This window comes from Berghia stephanieae, chromosome 9, assembly GCF_034508935.2.
Source record: "Berghia stephanieae isolate SIO BIC M18660-M18661 chromosome 9, UCSD_Bste_1.3, whole genome shotgun sequence".
NCBI classification, from domain to species: Eukaryota; Metazoa; Mollusca; class Gastropoda; order Nudibranchia; family Aeolidiidae; genus Berghia; species Berghia stephanieae.
The window spans coordinates 7,943,367-7,960,053 of NC_088368.1; the positions used below are offsets into that span (position 1 = coordinate 7,943,367).

General features: G+C 35.3%; 1 protein-coding gene across 1 annotated transcript in view; it reads left to right on the forward strand.

Moving 5' to 3' along the window:
* Window positions 1–16,687, forward strand: part of LOC144979616 (uncharacterized) — a 70,840-nt gene that overhangs the window by 6,960 nt on the left and 47,193 nt on the right. Inside the window, exons 2-10 of the mRNA XM_078926414.1 lie at window positions 2,536–2,777; window positions 4,216–4,423; window positions 5,448–5,654; window positions 5,905–6,045; window positions 7,047–7,260; window positions 8,908–9,047; window positions 10,017–10,367; window positions 11,890–12,016; window positions 15,348–15,490. Of these exons, the coding sequence (XP_078782540.1) occupies window positions 2,536–2,777; window positions 4,216–4,423; window positions 5,448–5,654; window positions 5,905–6,045; window positions 7,047–7,260; window positions 8,908–9,047; window positions 10,017–10,367; window positions 11,890–12,016; window positions 15,348–15,490 (1,773 nt within the window). The remainder of the gene's footprint in view (window positions 1–2,535; window positions 2,778–4,215; window positions 4,424–5,447; window positions 5,655–5,904; window positions 6,046–7,046; window positions 7,261–8,907; window positions 9,048–10,016; window positions 10,368–11,889; window positions 12,017–15,347; window positions 15,491–16,687) is intronic.

Consider the following 16,687-nt stretch of genomic DNA (forward strand, 5'->3'; position numbering starts at 1 on the left):
AGCAACTTGTTATTGTTTACGTTTGGGGCACCAACTTTACTGTTCTATCGGAAGGTCTCATTCAATATCGGGTGTACGAAATAAACATCAGTATCACAGTACCCGATATCGATAACACCCTACTTCCTGTTTTGTTAAGTTGATCGTCTGCAGCTTCTTCGAATTTGATTCACTTAAACTATGGAACGAGAAAGTGGCAATTTTTTTCCATTTATTTTCATCCCTTGTCATGAGCTGGTGATTGTTTAGGGAGGCATTCCGTAAGCTCCTATTATTCGTAATGGTAATTAGTAGACTTACTATTTTGTTTAAGAATGAAGTGCCACTTCGTGCGACATTGGCCACTTACTCCCACTCACTCAAAGTAAAGTCAACAATACTGTCGACTTATTTCGACGATTAAAAAGAAAAGAAATTAAATCCTACATTTAAAAACAGTTTAGATTTAAAGATGCATCTGCATTATCGAAAGATACTTCTTACTCAATAATCCTGAATAAATTCCAAGTTGCACATGAAATTATTTTGTAGAGACGCGCGCCCTCTGCGTACCAAGTCCTTGAAAACCCCAATTCGCCTTGACCAGTAAGAGGAGACACTGGGTGACTGTGAATCGGCTTCGGTCGAGGAGCTGCCTCACGGCCAGTGCGCTTCATCGGTGGGGTCTTTCTACCTGTCCAACATGTACCCGCTGTGGGCAAGAACCTGAGACGGCAGAGCATCTATCTAGTCGAACGGTGTGTTGTGACGATGCTGCCCGGCGGGTTTGCGACGGTGCACGAATGCGGACCAGACTTTGCTGATTGGGTCGATCGTCATAACATAGTGTGAAAACCATAAGAGGCTGCTGCCTTGAGCGTGCCTTCACAATCTTTTTCATGTCTCATTTAACTTAACTTCTGTCCACCTCATTCAAATTTGTAAAACCAACCTTTTAAACCATAATTTGTTCAGGTCTACTGCAGCCCCCACCAAATTATCTTCACCATCATCATCATTAACACCTACTACTGAAACCACTACCACCACCACATCATCATCATCACCACCAACACCATTACTACAACTCTTCCATCACATCATCACTACCACTACAACGGCAACCACCACCATATCATCATTGTCGTCGTCACTACCAACACAACTGCAACCACCAACACCACCACATCATCACCATCATCATCATATCATCATCATCTTCATTACCACAACCACCACCACCACAACATCATCATCACTAATACCACCACATCTCACTACAACCACCACCACATCATCATTATTATCCTCATCACCACAATCAGTATTACAACCACCAACACATCATCATCATCAATACCACCATTAATACAACTCCACCACCAAATCATCATCATCACCATCATCATCATCATCATCATCATCATCATCATCATTATCATCATCACCATCATTATCATCATCACCACCACTACTGCTACTACAACAATCACCACCTCATTGACAGCTTCATCATCATCATCATCATCATCATCATCATCATGTTCATGATTATCATCGCTACAACCACTACTGCAACCACCACATAATCATCATTACTTACTGCAACCACATCATCATCACCACTACTACAGCCACCACCAAATCAACCTCATCATCACTACCTCCCCCTACTGCAACCGTCACCACATCATAACCATCACTACCACCGGTACTACAGCCACCACCACTACATCATCATCATCATCAATACCACCACTACTATAACTCCTACACCACCACCACATCATTATCATCGTCGTCATCATTGTCATATTGTCTATCACCACAAACCATACTACCATTACCACCTCATCATCATCTTCATCACCACCACTACTACACAATAAAAACCACTACCACATCACTATCATCACTACCACCATGACATCATCATCACTACCTCGACTACTACAACTGCCACCAACACATCATCATAACTCTTTCACCACATCAACAATGCACCTTACCATTTATGTGATGTCGTTCATTCTTTCGTTTATTTGTCTGGAAAAGGTGTTGAATTTTTTTCTGCTGATGGAACCTTGATGTCAGAATAGCTTAATTTCAGAACTGACCTTGTAACATAATTAGACTGGTGCTTAACTTAATTTGAAATTCTGTCTTGTACAGTGGAAGTTACTTTATTGGAACAACAACGTTATGCAGAAATCGTTCCAATTAACCGATTTCACTTGTAGCCTCCATTGGAACAACCTATAAAGACTACACATATCGTTTGTAGTCGTTACAAATTTGTATTTTGTATATATACATAGTAATTCAGAGCATTCTCTTATTTGTTTGTCTAAAGTGTTAATTTCCATTCTTTGATACATTTAACATGACATTATTGTAGTCGAGATGGCAGATAAAACAATGTGTCACCTCATCTTATAACTTCACAGTCATACACAATTGTCATTATTATATTTTTATCTTATTGTGTTTTGAATGTCTTTGTTAGAGTTTGGGAAGAGAATGATTTATAAATGAATTTTTGTTTGTCCCATTCAGGTACACATGCTCAGTGTTCTAACACAATTTGTTATAATGGAGGCCAATGTTCTGGCACAGCAGATGGTCCCAAGTGTCAGTGTTTGGACGGTTACTCTGGAAACTCTTGTGAAATAATTGGAGACGATGATTGCAGTACACCATCAACCCATCAATGTCAAAATAATGCGAAGTGTAATGATGGGTTGGGGAATTATACATGTGATTGTTTGTCAGGATGGGAAGGTAGATTTTGTGAAAAGGTGAGAAAACAAAATTATGTTAGGTTCTCCTAAAATTAAGTAATTTTTAACTCCAGAGCTCTAGCTTTATGAGCCCACATAGAATCCCATTCCCAGAGGGCAATGTAAAGCTCTTGGATTCCCTCTCCAAAAACTTGTGAAAGTTTGATATATGTTACCCGTCTCCTCAATCTGGCATTATGTTGGTGTGAACCAGATGATGAAAAGTTTATTTAGAATTGAATCGAGATATGACATTTTATTTTTTAATTCTTTCATGATTTATGACTTTGCAAATGACCATCTGGCAGACTACCCTATTGCCAAATTCATTTGCACGTGCACCTACACACTTTTGATTGTTGATTGTTTTGATCTATGGTAATTTCCACACTAATAATGTAGTAGTAGGCCTATAATTTTAAAAAATAGATGAGAGCCAGATGTAACAAAACAAAAACTCTTGTGTGTTGTCTATTTGGTAGGTCGGAAAAATGGTCGATAAGGGGAGGAACGACTCTATATAAAATAAGTACAATATTCGGACCTTCCTACAGATATTTTCCTAATACTATCATGACAAGCTGAACATTATTTAAGTTTTAATTCATTTATCAATAAACTCTGTATAGGGTTCAGAGAAGGTCGGCAAACAAGAAATTTATGCATTTTGTCCACCCTAGACACAATGGGAAAGACAGTGAAATTGGATTAAGCCGTGTTTCTCAGAGATGGTGATGAAGTTGTAAGTAAGTGGGTAGAGGACATATGGAACAGGCAGGAGCATATCCTGCTCAATTTATTGTGGAGTGCTCGATTAATGGAATACATCTAAAATACACCAAAAGTTATTATTGTATAAGGTATGAATTTGATTTTAACAGCTTAACTTCACTCGAATGAATAAGATTGTTATTTAGATGTTGTATATAAACTTATTACTTGAAAAACAGACTGGTCTTTGCCCACCCTGCCCACCGTTATCAACTACAACTGGTTAAAATAGTATTATTAGTTTTCAGAGTATAAGGTCCTTAGAGCCAGTTTTAATGATTAAAGGACTATAATAATTCCTCGTGGTCTTTTGGATCGTATTGTGCTCTCCACCAGATTAATCAGACCCAAAGAGATGCAGACCAACTAAATGCCAGTTTGTCGTTATATTGCTCATCTGAGTGAGCTTTTGGCCAGATGGTCAAGTTGAGGATCTCAGTTTAAGCTCTGCTGCCAATATCTTGTTTTTTTTTCCTTGGGATGGAAACTTAACCCCCACTTCTCAATTCGCAATCCAGATCTAATACTCAGGTTTTTTTTGTGGGTTTTTTTAAAGTTCAAAAAACAATGTTTTGGGAGAAAACCCTTAAAAATGAATTTTCTTTTTGGAATTAAGAATGATGTTAGGTATTTATTATTTTCATCTCCCTTAAGTTGATCACATTTTATATACTTTCATTCCCAGGAGAAAGATGAATGCCAGCCTCAACCATGTCAGAATGGTGGAAACTGTACCGATAAGTTTGATGGGTTCACGTGTCAATGTCCCTCTACATTCACTGGTCCAACCTGTGCTTCTGACGTTGATGAGTGCCAGGGAGAGGAAAAAGTGTGTCTGAATGCAGCTGTCTGTAAAAATGCAATTGGTGGATTTACTTGTCAATGTAAACCAGGTAATGAAATGTTTAAAGTTTGACGCCCTTTCCAACACAAATTAGGTTATATAATAGGTGGCAAATCCATTTATATAATAACTGCAAAGTCACTGTTGGCACCAAGAGAGATGTAAGAACAATGCAAGTTGGGCTTCCGAAGTTACATCACTAAAAATAATAAATAATAATAATTTGAAAGAAATTAAGTCTTGCTATTAATCCCCTGGAGTTGGGATTTTTTTCTCTCTAACCACACATGATATCTTACGTTTTCAAATAGAGACAGTGATAGCAAAGCCTAAGTTGATATAGCCCAAGTCATATCGTAGTTGATGAAAATGGTAAAATATCGTGTGAAGTTAAAACAAAATCAAACTTAGGCTAGATAGGTACATCAGAAGAGTCTTTAACACTTGTGGGATGTGATTTCAAATGTATTATAGTGACTCACCTGTTTGGTTGAATGGTATAATTCTACTAATGGTCATGTGACAATATTAAAATGTATAAAATCTTTTTCATGGCCTAATGTAAAATTATTACTTCACAGCCAGTGCTGACTTAACACTATTTTGAGAACAAAGGATGGTGTGAGGTGCAATAAGATAAAAGTTATGACTATCAGTGATATCAGCTGATTATACAGAGGTTGTACTCTCCCTGATATATCTTTGTCTTATTTCACAAACACGATTATGGTGTCAAGGAATTGTTGTGTGTTTTTGTTTAACCGATAAATCAGGAAGCTTTCATAAATGACTCCATTATCCTCTTGAAACATATTTTTAGTCCTATTATTATCATTGTACTGATGATAATGTTGATCAATCAACCTCTTGCCTATCACTCTTTGAATTTCAGAATTTTTATTCATGATAATGGTTGTGGCAGAAAATACTCTTTAGCAATGCTGTATTATTTTTGACCATTTTAAAGAATTCTGTTGCTTTTATACAAATCGCAATTTAATAGCCTTAACTATATTCTAACGGTTGATACTAATAAATAACCATTTATAATCAATTTCTTATGCCTATCACAGGATATAAAGGTCTTCTATGTGAGACAGAGATAAATGAATGTGACAGTTCTCCTTGCTTCTTTGGTGGCAAGTGTGTAGACCTCATCAACAATTTCCGTTGTGAATGCCTTGATGGATTTGCTGGCCCACAATGTCAAGGGGTTGTCCAGGAATGTCAGATGTCAGATGTGTGTGGAGACAATGGGATCTGTATTGGTAAACCGCTTGGTAGGTCATAGAAATGGTCTAAACCTTTTTCAAGCTTCCACTTTGACCCAACATCACATCTTTCTGTTTTGTCCAGGAGTGCAATAACAGATATGCGATTAAGCTTCTTCAAAGCCAATATTGCTCTCTTTATTTGATTCTTTCTGATATATTGCTATAAATTAATGCAATGCATCACATATAATAAAAGAGTAAAATATGGATTGTCTTTTAAAATTCAAAATATGAATTATTTTTTATCTATCCCAAGGTGGCTATGAATGTTTTTGCAAGCCTGGATATTATGGTGACCATTGTGAGACTCAAGTCAATCTGTGCTCTGCCAATCCTTGTCGCAATAGAGCTACATGTATCAACTATGGCACAAGTTATACATGCACTTGCGCAGCTGGTATGTATTTATATTAATCAATAAGTAATTCAAAGCTTCATTTGCTCGATATGTAGTTTAATATCAAATGTGATAATTGGTTGAGAAACTCCCTTCTTCTCTGTACAATTAACACCACATAAGTCAAGGCCACTGAAATCGATTTTCAATTAAATCGATTTTTAAAAATCCAGTCCCACCCCCAAGAGAAATGAAGATAAAAGGAAAAAATGAAAGATTATTCAGTTAAGTCAATTTTCAAATGTGTCGAACTTTTCATCGAAACTAGTATTAGGTACCAAAACAGACAATTAATATTCAAAATAGGTGTCTTTATTCATAAAGTATTCTGATAGTCTTGGAAAATACATTTTGAATTTTGAAAATCCATACATAAATGGAAGAATAAGAGGTGACATGATAGAAGTGTACAAAATGTTAAATGGAAAGTATGACCAAAAAGCTGGTAATCTACTTAAACCCTGGCCCGAGCACTCCCTGAGGACAGGAACAAGGGGCACTTCTAAGAAACTTTTCACACAAAGGGCCAGACTAGATGTGCGCAAGTGTGGTACAGTCTACCAGAGAAAGTTGTCAGTGCTGATTCCCTTAACACATTCAAGAACAGACTGGATAGCTATTGGAAAAACCAAGAAATCTACTATGATTACAAGGCTAGCATCACATTCTGTCTTCACGGTAATCTGCAACTGGAAGAAACAAAGATGACACCTGAGTCCAGCTTAGAGGATCATTGAGAACCTGTGCTGGAAATCATCTCTAAGTATCTCTTAGTAAGTAAGTATAAATAAGAAAATAAGAGCAAATTCATTATTTGAGAACTTGGAAATTTTTTGTGATTGCCAATTGTTGTTGGACAAAGAAATATATAAAACAGTACAAAACGAGTTTCATCATCGATCATTGATTGCTTTTAATTCCTGTTATGAGATATTGTTACAAGAGGGAAGTTATAAGTTTTAAAAGAGCAGTTTTAAATTGCTTCATATTTTTGCCAATAGGTTATACAGGAAAGAATTGTGAAGATGACATTAAAGAATGTGCTAGTCAGCCTTGCCTTAATAATGGGACTTGCTCAGAACCAACTCCAGGTGGATATTCATGCAATTGTATACCTGGATTCACTGGACAGACATGTCAAATGGATATTGATGAATGCAGCGGGTCTCCATGTTCAGCCTATCAACAATGCCGAGACCAAGTCAATGGTTTCAGGTAAAAGCAAAATTTCATACGTGTTATTCATATCTGTTATGTACACAGAAGATAACAGTTTGATGTTTATGCTGCAGATCATTTTTTGACTGAGGATTTTATTGCCTTAGTCTATCTCAAAACTCATGAACTGTGGAGATATTTAGGTAGTTCTGGTCAATAATGGTCTTAAGAAAAAATGAATATCAGTAGGTACTGGTTAAGATTCCTGTGTGAAACAGATATCATATTTCTGAAGTATTATCAGTCGTGTTGCACAGCTTATGAGCTTCATGCTATTTTTACTTCATATAAGGCGATTTAGGGTGTCTGTTCACAGATTATTTTTAACATTGTAGTGAGACTACGAGTTCTTGTTCTGAATTCTGATTCAGTAAGATCTAGCTATATTAGCATTTATTAAAACAATTAGGTTTCCTGGTGGTATATTTTTCTAACTGAGATTTTAAATAGTCACTTCGCTCCTAATGTTTCACACAACTCTTTATTTCTGAGGATTGTTAATTCAGGAAAAACAAAATTAAAACCATAAAGACAGCAGAATTCTTCTCAAAATGCCAGGAAAGGATTTGAAATAGACCTTAATGGTTTGCAGATAGTATAGCATCTGTAGACTGACTTGCTAACTTTTCTCCACGATTTTGGTGAGGGCAATTGTACTCCTTTGACAATCCTGTTATTTTCGCCTCTTTGTTTAATAATCATCTTTGTGTCTCGTTTGGTCTCCCAACTTTCTTTCTCTGGGGGATTCAATCCATGCAATGTCTCTCTGTTTAGGGCTTCTTTTGTGTCTTAAACCCAAGCAAATATTTTAAGAACACTTGAGAAACAATCTGTTGACTTAAGCTTACTCTGAAATGCATGGAAAAGAAGAAAGTCAAAGCGTCAATGGGAGAATGAAATATTTTGTTATGTGAGATTTTCGAGCTCAATAGTTTTTTGTTTTTTTAAACCTGAAAAGCCATCTTTTCAGAAAATATTTCCTTAATTGAATTTTAAATGTTTTGTATGTGACTTATGTATTGAGGATGTCTTTGATGCCCGTTATATTCTCTTAATGTTTTGATATTGGTTAATTTGGTCACACAATGTTATTGTTACCTGGGTAAACAATGTCCTTTTTTTTTAAAAAAAGTGCTTTGAGGTTTCGACGAAAGGCGCTATAGAAATATGCTTATTATTATTCTTATTTTAACTGAAGGGCAAAAATGCAGACCATACTTTTTAAAAACAAAGGAACATTATGTCATACCGATGTTTGAATTTATTTGTCAGTAATGGTACAATCCAGTCATAATGCTATCAAACTGCATTTGATAAGTTATTAGTGAGTTTTAGTTAAGATGGTATCTTTGAGTCACAATCCAGTTGACAAAATGTTCTGATTTAAGAGGTTGATTGTTTTCTTGTAGGTGTGTGCCATCAATAGTTTTGACATGAACATCACTTGTGTATTCATCATTATCATTGTTGTTATCGTTGTCGTCACTGCTACAACCACCACCACCACCACCACCACCACAATCTGCAGCAGCAGCATTACCACCACCACCATCATCGTCATCATAATTATTGTCATAACCATTATAGTTGGCATTGTCATTGCTATTATCATCTATCGCTACACTGATATGACTCTGTTTCCAGTTGTCATTGTCCTCCAGGGAAAACAGGGGATCTCTGTGATGCTGATATTTATGACTGTCGAATCAGGCCATGCTTGAATGGAGGAAAATGTACACCAGGGGTCGACAGACATACGTGCACTTGCCCCACTCCATTTACAGGTTGGTGAGACGTTTAGCTATAAAAAGACAGTAACATGTAAAATAAGAGTAGTCCTTCATAGCCATTGGCCCTTGGAGCTGGGCTTATCCCGGTTTCTATAGTGTGAAATGGACAATAACAATCATTTGCTACCCTTTGGGTAGGATGCTAGTCTATCGTAATGTACTTTCCACCAGATCTAATGGACCCAGCTACCTAATCCCTGCTGGATGGACAAGGGGGTCAGAAAAGAATCTCGATTGAACCCAGGATTGATCTTGGTCCCTTTGCTTGTAAAGTGAGTGATCTGCAAACTGACCTATCAGGATCCCATAGTGACAAGTACACAGCCGTTTCAAGGCTCATCAAAGTATTTGACTAAAGGAGAGAAAAAAAAACCTTTTTGATGATGTTTTAAACTTACTGTATTCCATGCAAGCTGTGTCAAAGGCAAGGAAAAATATTTGCAGCATGGATTAAATATTTTTAACAAGAGAGATAGGCCTTAGGCCTATTTACTATTACCCCTACGGTCAACTCTGTATAAAATTTCAATTTAAGACAAATTAAAACACCTTTTTATGGAAGACTAAAATACTGCCACTAAAGAAATTTTCATTGCTATGTTACCGATGAGGGGTACAGACTTCATTTTTTGTAGTCATATGTTGTTTTGTTTTCTAAAATTGAATCTACGACTTCATCACAGTCTCATATAAAACTTTCAGATGGTTTATGAGATAGCAGCAACAGCAATAGTATTAAAGTATTTTAATAGACATGATGCCCAATAAAGAGTGTATCTGCATAGTATATAATTGGCAGTAACAATAACTTGCAACCGTTTAGTAGGACATTGGCCTCAAAGTATTTCACATAAGGGTTATGCAAGAGTACAGTTGAAAAGTGGAAAATAGAAAACAAAATGTTAAAAGAAACAAGGATATTGACACTGTTAAGAAAATATTTTTTTTTTTTGCAAATTCCAGATGAATCTTGTAGCACCAGCATGGACTCCTGCATCCCTAATCCTTGTGTTCACGGTGGTAAATGTAACAATCATATCAACAGCTCAGGCTTCTGGTGTGAATGCCTGGATGGTTACGTTGGAGTCAGATGTGAGGGGGATGTTTACGACTGCTTATCCAACCCCTGCCTCAATAAGGGGACTTGCCAAGATCTGCCATTTGATCCAGAAGATGCTGAGTTGGAGGAGAGAGAGAAATTTAAATGTGACTGTCAAGAGGGTTTTACTGGAAGATTGTGTGAGACAAAAATGGATGCATGCTGGGAAAATCCCTGTCAGAATGAAGCCAAGTGTACTGTAGAAGGAGCAGATGGTATGCAAGTTGAAAACATAGCCTTCAATCTCTTGAGTTCATCATGAAATAAAGCATTCACAATATTTCCTATGCCTATTTATAAATATGAAGGAGGTAAAATATCTCTGGTCCTTATTTTCCTTGCAAAACCTGCTAATTCAAATTTTGGTTTTAGAAAAAGCAATCACCTTATCCTCATAATTGGTTACTTTTTTACTTCCCACTTATAAGTTCAGCATTGAAAATCAGCTAAATCATAGATTAAAAACGATACCAACTTGACATATAAGTTTTGCAAGTTAGCTCATAATATTGCACACTTTGACCATTGTTATTTTTCCATCATAGGAATCAACATGTATGTCGCACCAAAAAAATGATAAAGGTTTTGCAGTAATGCAATGATAATAATCATGGATTTTAATGGGCCCTAGGGTATTACAATAGAATATATATCTGTGGTATGACAGGATTTCAGTGGGCATCACCACATTTGTAGAATGATAATAGAATAACTCTTGGTGTATCACAAGATACACTTTCAGTGAGCATCTCCAAATTGGATTTTTGTTTGTTTTTTTCTTTAAACGCAGCATTGCTGTTCCTTTTTTTTTTTGATTGGCAAGGAATTTACAATTTGGTTTGCTGCACTATTACTAACTTGCATGCATACAAAATACGAGACAGCTAGGTCTTATTTCAGGTCTCGTTTCTTTAATTTGTATCATAGCAGCAAGCCAAAGCAAGTGGTTCAAAATCCGCAATCCACTCCCAAAAAAGAACCGTTGCTCGAGTGCTCCTTATAAAGCAATTCCCAACACCTAGGTACCAACTGACTACAGGCAAAAACCAAAGTTAAAAAACATAATGAATCAAGCTGAAAAGGTCGCAAAAAGTGGGAACACAGGCACCTTTTTTATATTGCTTATGTAGTCACAAACTTATTGGGAGAAATGTTGCATTCAGTGAGCAAATTTATAAGGCCTTAAAACATCAAAAAGTTTAATAATATCTGAATTAATAAACAACAATAAACAAGAGTTCATACTCAATGTTTCCACAATACATTTGTTCTTTTAGCAGACCATTTGAAGCATTATCAAAAAAATTTCAGAACATATAGCCGGTTATGTGCAATGTTTATATTGGCAAATTTACAATAGCCTTCATTGTACTCATTCACTCTTGAATCACTTAACTTAATATTTATATCCTGTCAATTAACTGAGAGTGGCAAATGACAGTAGTTAAAGTCAATCACAATTATAAAATGAAACAGACTATGGATTATATCCTGTCATTTAACTGAGAGTGGCAAATGACAGTAGTTAAAGTCAATCACAATTATAAAATGAAACAAGACTATGGACTCAATAATCAGTTCCAACAATTTTGGATTAAATTTGTTCTGAACAATTTACAAACCATTTTGATTTTTTTTTGATCTGGCATTTTATAGGAGGGGTTTATAGTTTTTTTCATTGTTAGTTAGATGTAGGTATTTGTTATGTTTTAATTTGCAATTTATTTTAATACCTAGATTATAGGTGTGAGTGTAACCAAGATTGGACAGGCAAGAATTGTGATTCTAATATCAACGAGTGCCTGACCATCCCATCGGTATGCAATAATAATGGACAGTGCATTGATCAGATACCTGGATTTCGGTAAGGCTGACATCATATGCTGCTTAATTATTTTGCCCAATATATATTGACTTCTTTGTTGCAAGCCAATTTGATGGCTATGGTCTTTTTTATTTTGTATAATCCAATCCCAATGGAATCCCATAGAGTTTTAGAGGTCTTTGTTTCCAAATCCTTTTTTTTTTATGATGATGATGATGATGGTGAATAATGACATTAATTATAATAATGATAATGATGATAATAATAATAATAATAATAATAGTAATAATAATGATAATAATAATAATAATAATAATAATAATAATAATAATAATAATAATAATAATAATAATAATTATAATTAATAATAATAATAATAATAATAATAATAATAATAACGACAATAATAATACCAGTGATATTAATAATTCAGTCAACTCCTCTTAATCGCACACCCTTGGGAGTTCGGGTTAGTATGTCAATTAAGCAGATTGTGCGATTAGGGCTAAAAATAGCATCTAAGCACCAGCTTTCATATTCCATTCATGTAGGATCTTCCCTGCTTAGTTTTCTACGGGTTTGGGACTGTCATGTTCACGAAATGGCCTCATTAGAAGTTTTGTTTTTGGGTTGTTTTTTTTTTCCTTTTGTTTTTATTTTTTTTTTTCCTTTTCTTTTTCGTGTTTTATCAACAACAAAATGTAACATTATTGTTTGTAAGAATAGTAATAGTGAAGTGTTGATTGCTTTCCATTCGGTGCAAGCTGTTGATAAATCCTTGTTTCCAATCTTGCCAATGTTTGTAGATCATCTGTCAAGCATTCTTCTTGGATGAAGCACTGTAGTTTGTCTACCATGTCAAGTTTTTCAGTGTTTGTCAGAGGTGGTGTGTCACATTCTGATAACTCGTCCTCATCTTCATTATCCAGGCTTTGTCTTTTGTGTGGATGAACGGAGTTCAGTAGTTGCTGAGATATCAGTTCAATGCTGATGGGTATATTGCTAGTTCATTGTAATGAATTGATCAAATGTTTCGGCCGAAAAGCTGTGTGGAACTGGAACAACATTATTGATTTCATATGGCTGTTGGTTGTCACTGCATTTGAACCCTGCTTTGATAAAGCAGTTAACAATAGTCTATGTCTTTACCTGTTCCCATGCAGCTTTGGCAAGGTAGATTGCTTCCAGAATGGTAAATTTTCTGGCAATTGTCTAGGCGTTGGTGGATTCGTCTGCATCAAGAGCTGCAAGAATTCTCGAATTCAACAAAGACCTATAATGTTCTTTCCAGTTCTTTATGATTCCTTGGTCCATGGGTTGGATCAGACCGGCAGTTTTGGGTGCAACAAAAACAATTTTTATGTTCTTCAGTTCCAAGTTTTTTGGATGGGCGGTGCAGTTCTCTGGGAAAAGCAAAATTTTTCTTTCACCAAGCTGTTGGTCCCACTGTTCAATCCAATTAGTGAATACCGTGCCGGTCATCTAGACATTTGATGAAGATTTATAGTAATTTCAGGGGAAAAAAATATATCAACTTGTTAAATACTCACACACACAGACACACACACACACACACACACATACATACAGATATTATTTACCAACATACATATTGAAAAACGTTCATAATATGCACACATTTGAATAGATTAACTTATCAATGATCAGAAGAGGAACTTTGTCAGTGCCTGTCATATTGGCACACATCATCGCTGTGATTTGTTCTTTCATCATTTTTTCACCACTGAGCTCATCTTGTTTGAAGCAAAGGCCTTTATCAGGGAATCCACAGTAGTACAGCTGTGTCCTGTCTGCTTTGTAAATATCATTAGAGTCGTATTTCTGAAGAAGTTGTTTCAAAACTTCATCACTCCATTGGTTGACAGAAGAGACATCAGTAACATGTTTTACTCCATGTTCTTTTTTAACATGACAATGTGTCAACCTTTCCATATCAAGAGTCAGCCTTCTGATGGGGAGAAAGACGTGCCTTGAGTTGATGCCAAGTCAGTTGCCTTTGCTTGATTAGGCCTCCAGACAGTCGAGCGCCTTGGTTGAACTTATATCCCATCCACATGACTAAGACGTTTTCAATGACGCCTTGCTAGCCATCTCTTGTCGTTTTCCTCCCAGATTTGATCTGTTACTTGCTTTGTCATCCTTGTTTTTTAGCAAAGGAGAGACTGGGGTTCTTGATACACCGTACTTCGTAGCTAGCTGGCCTTGCATTTGCTTTGGAATTGATACTGCATCTGCAGTCAATTGAAGTTTCTGTTGAAGAGTCAGATCTCTGAGCTTTGGGGAAGCCATTGCTTTAATGATGGTAAATTGTGATGACACAATCTTTTTATATGTGATGCAGTCTTTTGGGGTTTTGATTCATTTTCAAATAAGGCAATGACCATGTAAGGCAATTCATTGGTTAAATTTTGATTTCTTTGAATCTGATTGTCGGATTTATTCATTAAATGAACATATGGGTAAACAATTCAAAAGACTCACCTTTGAGTGTATCAACGAAGACAGGGACTGTATCCATTAATTTTTAAAATGAGATGCGAACCTTCTTCGCTGTAATTCTTTCTTATTGTTCACGGCCCATCAAAGGAAAATAATGTACAGGTAGAGAATTGCAATTGAGTGGTCAGACAATGTATACAAACACCCAGCATTGAGTGAACTGTAATCCCGGTTCACACCTTGTGATGCAGACAGCGAGTGCTGAGTCAATTAGCCTGTCGTGTCAGGTAATCCTTTGCTGTCATAAGCATCTGACCTAGTCAGAATCAGAGGGACAGTGGAATTGCATTGATGGGAAAGCTTTTTATGAGTAATTCAATATTAATGTCCGCAAATGGTTTAATGAGAAACACATTTTCATAACTTTTTTCTGAATTTTTAAGATATTTTTCTCCAATCAAGGTGTAGCAATTAAGCGGAGAAGTGTGTGATTGAGTGGAGTGGTTAGAAGAAATCCTATTTTTTTGGGAATGTGTAGTGTATAAGCGGGGTGTGTGAAAATAATAATAAAATAATTATTATTATTATAATTATTATTATTATTATTATTATTATTATTATTATTATTATTATTATTATTATTATTATTATTATTATTATTATTATTATTGTTATTATTATTGTTGTTGTTCTTATCATTATAATAATAATAATAATAATAATAATAATAATAATAATAATAATAATAATAAAAATAATAATAATAATAATCATCATCATCATCATCATCATAATAATAATATAATAATGATAATAATAGTAATAACAATAATGATATGAATAATAATAGATGATGATGATATTGATGGTGATGAAGATAATAGTGTCATTATCCTTCCACTCCCAAAAGCTGTGTATGCCCTGCGCCATGGAAAGGGCCCTCGTGTCAGGAAAGAATTGTCTTCTGCAATAATGACACCTGTAAAAATGGAGGGACTTGTGTGGAAAACAATTTAGATAGTGAAGAATTTTTTTCCTGTCAGTGTCCTGATGGTGAGTTATTCCCATTAGATAAAATTTGTAGTCACTATTTGTAAATTAAAAAGTAGTCATCAAGCCTGCAAAACCAACGTTCACATTTATTTCTGTGTATGAAGCCTTCAGTTTCGTGGTTTGTTACTCTCTAGTTAGTTAGGCGGGTGGTTGGATGGGAGCATCACCCTTGAATCATATACCTATGATGTTCGCATGGGTGTACGATCCGATAGTGATGTCGTTTCTTCTTCTCTTTACTAGCCTATCCTGCTTCTTCGGTTTGTGATTGTATTTTTGACAGGGGATTTTTTTTTTTCTGTAAATCTTCTGCCTGTTTGTTCTTGGTTATTTATAATTTAGCTTATGATATCTTTAGGTTATGATTTTGATTTACATTTGTACTATTCTTGCTAGATTGCTTGTTTTTTTTGTTTCAGCGGTCTCTCATATAACCTCAATTGTGTTGGAAGAGACCTAAAGCAACAAACAAACAAAACTCTCTAGTTAGGGTGTTATTTCATTCACTTGCACACTCTCAGTCCGTTCTATATTAAATCAGAACTCCAATTACTGATTGGAGAAAAGCTTTCAAGACTCAAAATGTGACCCACTGCCTCAAAAGGATAATTTCAGGATAGTTTAGTTGTCAAAAGTAAATTTACAATTTATAATGAAACTTTTATGTTTATAAGTTTAATAAAGGACAATTGATGTAGTTTGTTGACAAAAAGAAAGCATCTGGTTCACTCTGACATAATACTGATTTGATGCATGGGTCAGATATTTGACATGGATCAAACTAGGTGGGTTGAACTATCCATCAATTGAACTAATGTGTCACCACAACTTTGAATCTTAAATAAATGATACATTAATTTTTGCCATAATAAGGTAATGCCTTGCTGGTGAAATTTAGTTCATGAGTGCTATCGAAAATATTCCTAGATGTTGACTTTTGGAATAATATAACTTATCTAGGCTGCTTCTTTTGTTTGCATATATCGATTTATTGTTTTGATAAGTAATTAAATTGTATTTAAATTATTAAATGAATCTCATACTTATCTTCTTCAAAAAGCTTTCATGCACGGCTATATTGTTTTACTTTATTAAACAAAATTGTTTAAGGGAAGCACTGGACATAGCAATTTTTGAAAATATGTTTCTCTATTTTTCTAAAGGTAGAGTCAAAAAATAAATCTATTTTATAGCTAC